Genomic DNA, 373 nt, shown 5'->3' on the forward strand with positions numbered 1-373 from the left:
TGAGACAACTAGTACAGCTAGTACTAGCTAGCTCAACAACTCACATCAGGGTAGATGCCGTAGTTCAAGACCTGGCCCTGGGAGCCAGTGTCTTGGTCAGTGTTGGGATAAAGACACAAACTCGACCCCGTCCAGCTGTTGCCACTGCAAGAAAGGAGCCACGTGCAACATATGTTAAGAAATTACAAGCAATAAGGTCTTAGAGAAAGCATGGCTATATAAATATTTTTTTGTTTGTGAATATCTAAGGACTCGGAAGTCCTAGATAAGCATACATGCATGTACGAATACACGGACACATATATACCAGAAGAGTTTGTATGCAAATATAGTTTTGCAGGCAATAGTTGTGTAGAATTTCCTAAGAATAGAC

The 373-nt window shown here is 41.3% G+C and overlaps 1 protein-coding gene across 1 annotated transcript in view; it reads right to left on the minus strand.

Annotated features, from left to right (window-relative positions):
- LOC119593494 overlaps window positions 1–373 on the minus strand; it is a 3,354-nt gene that overhangs the window by 483 nt on the left and 2,498 nt on the right. The window contains exon 5 of the mRNA XM_037942443.1: window positions 45–144. Coding sequence (XP_037798371.1) covers window positions 45–144 — 100 coding nt within the window. The remainder of the gene's footprint in view (window positions 1–44; window positions 145–373) is intronic.

Source organism: Penaeus monodon, chromosome 32 (assembly GCF_015228065.2).
Source record: "Penaeus monodon isolate SGIC_2016 chromosome 32, NSTDA_Pmon_1, whole genome shotgun sequence".
Lineage (NCBI taxonomy): Eukaryota > Metazoa > Arthropoda > Malacostraca > Decapoda > Penaeidae > Penaeus > Penaeus monodon.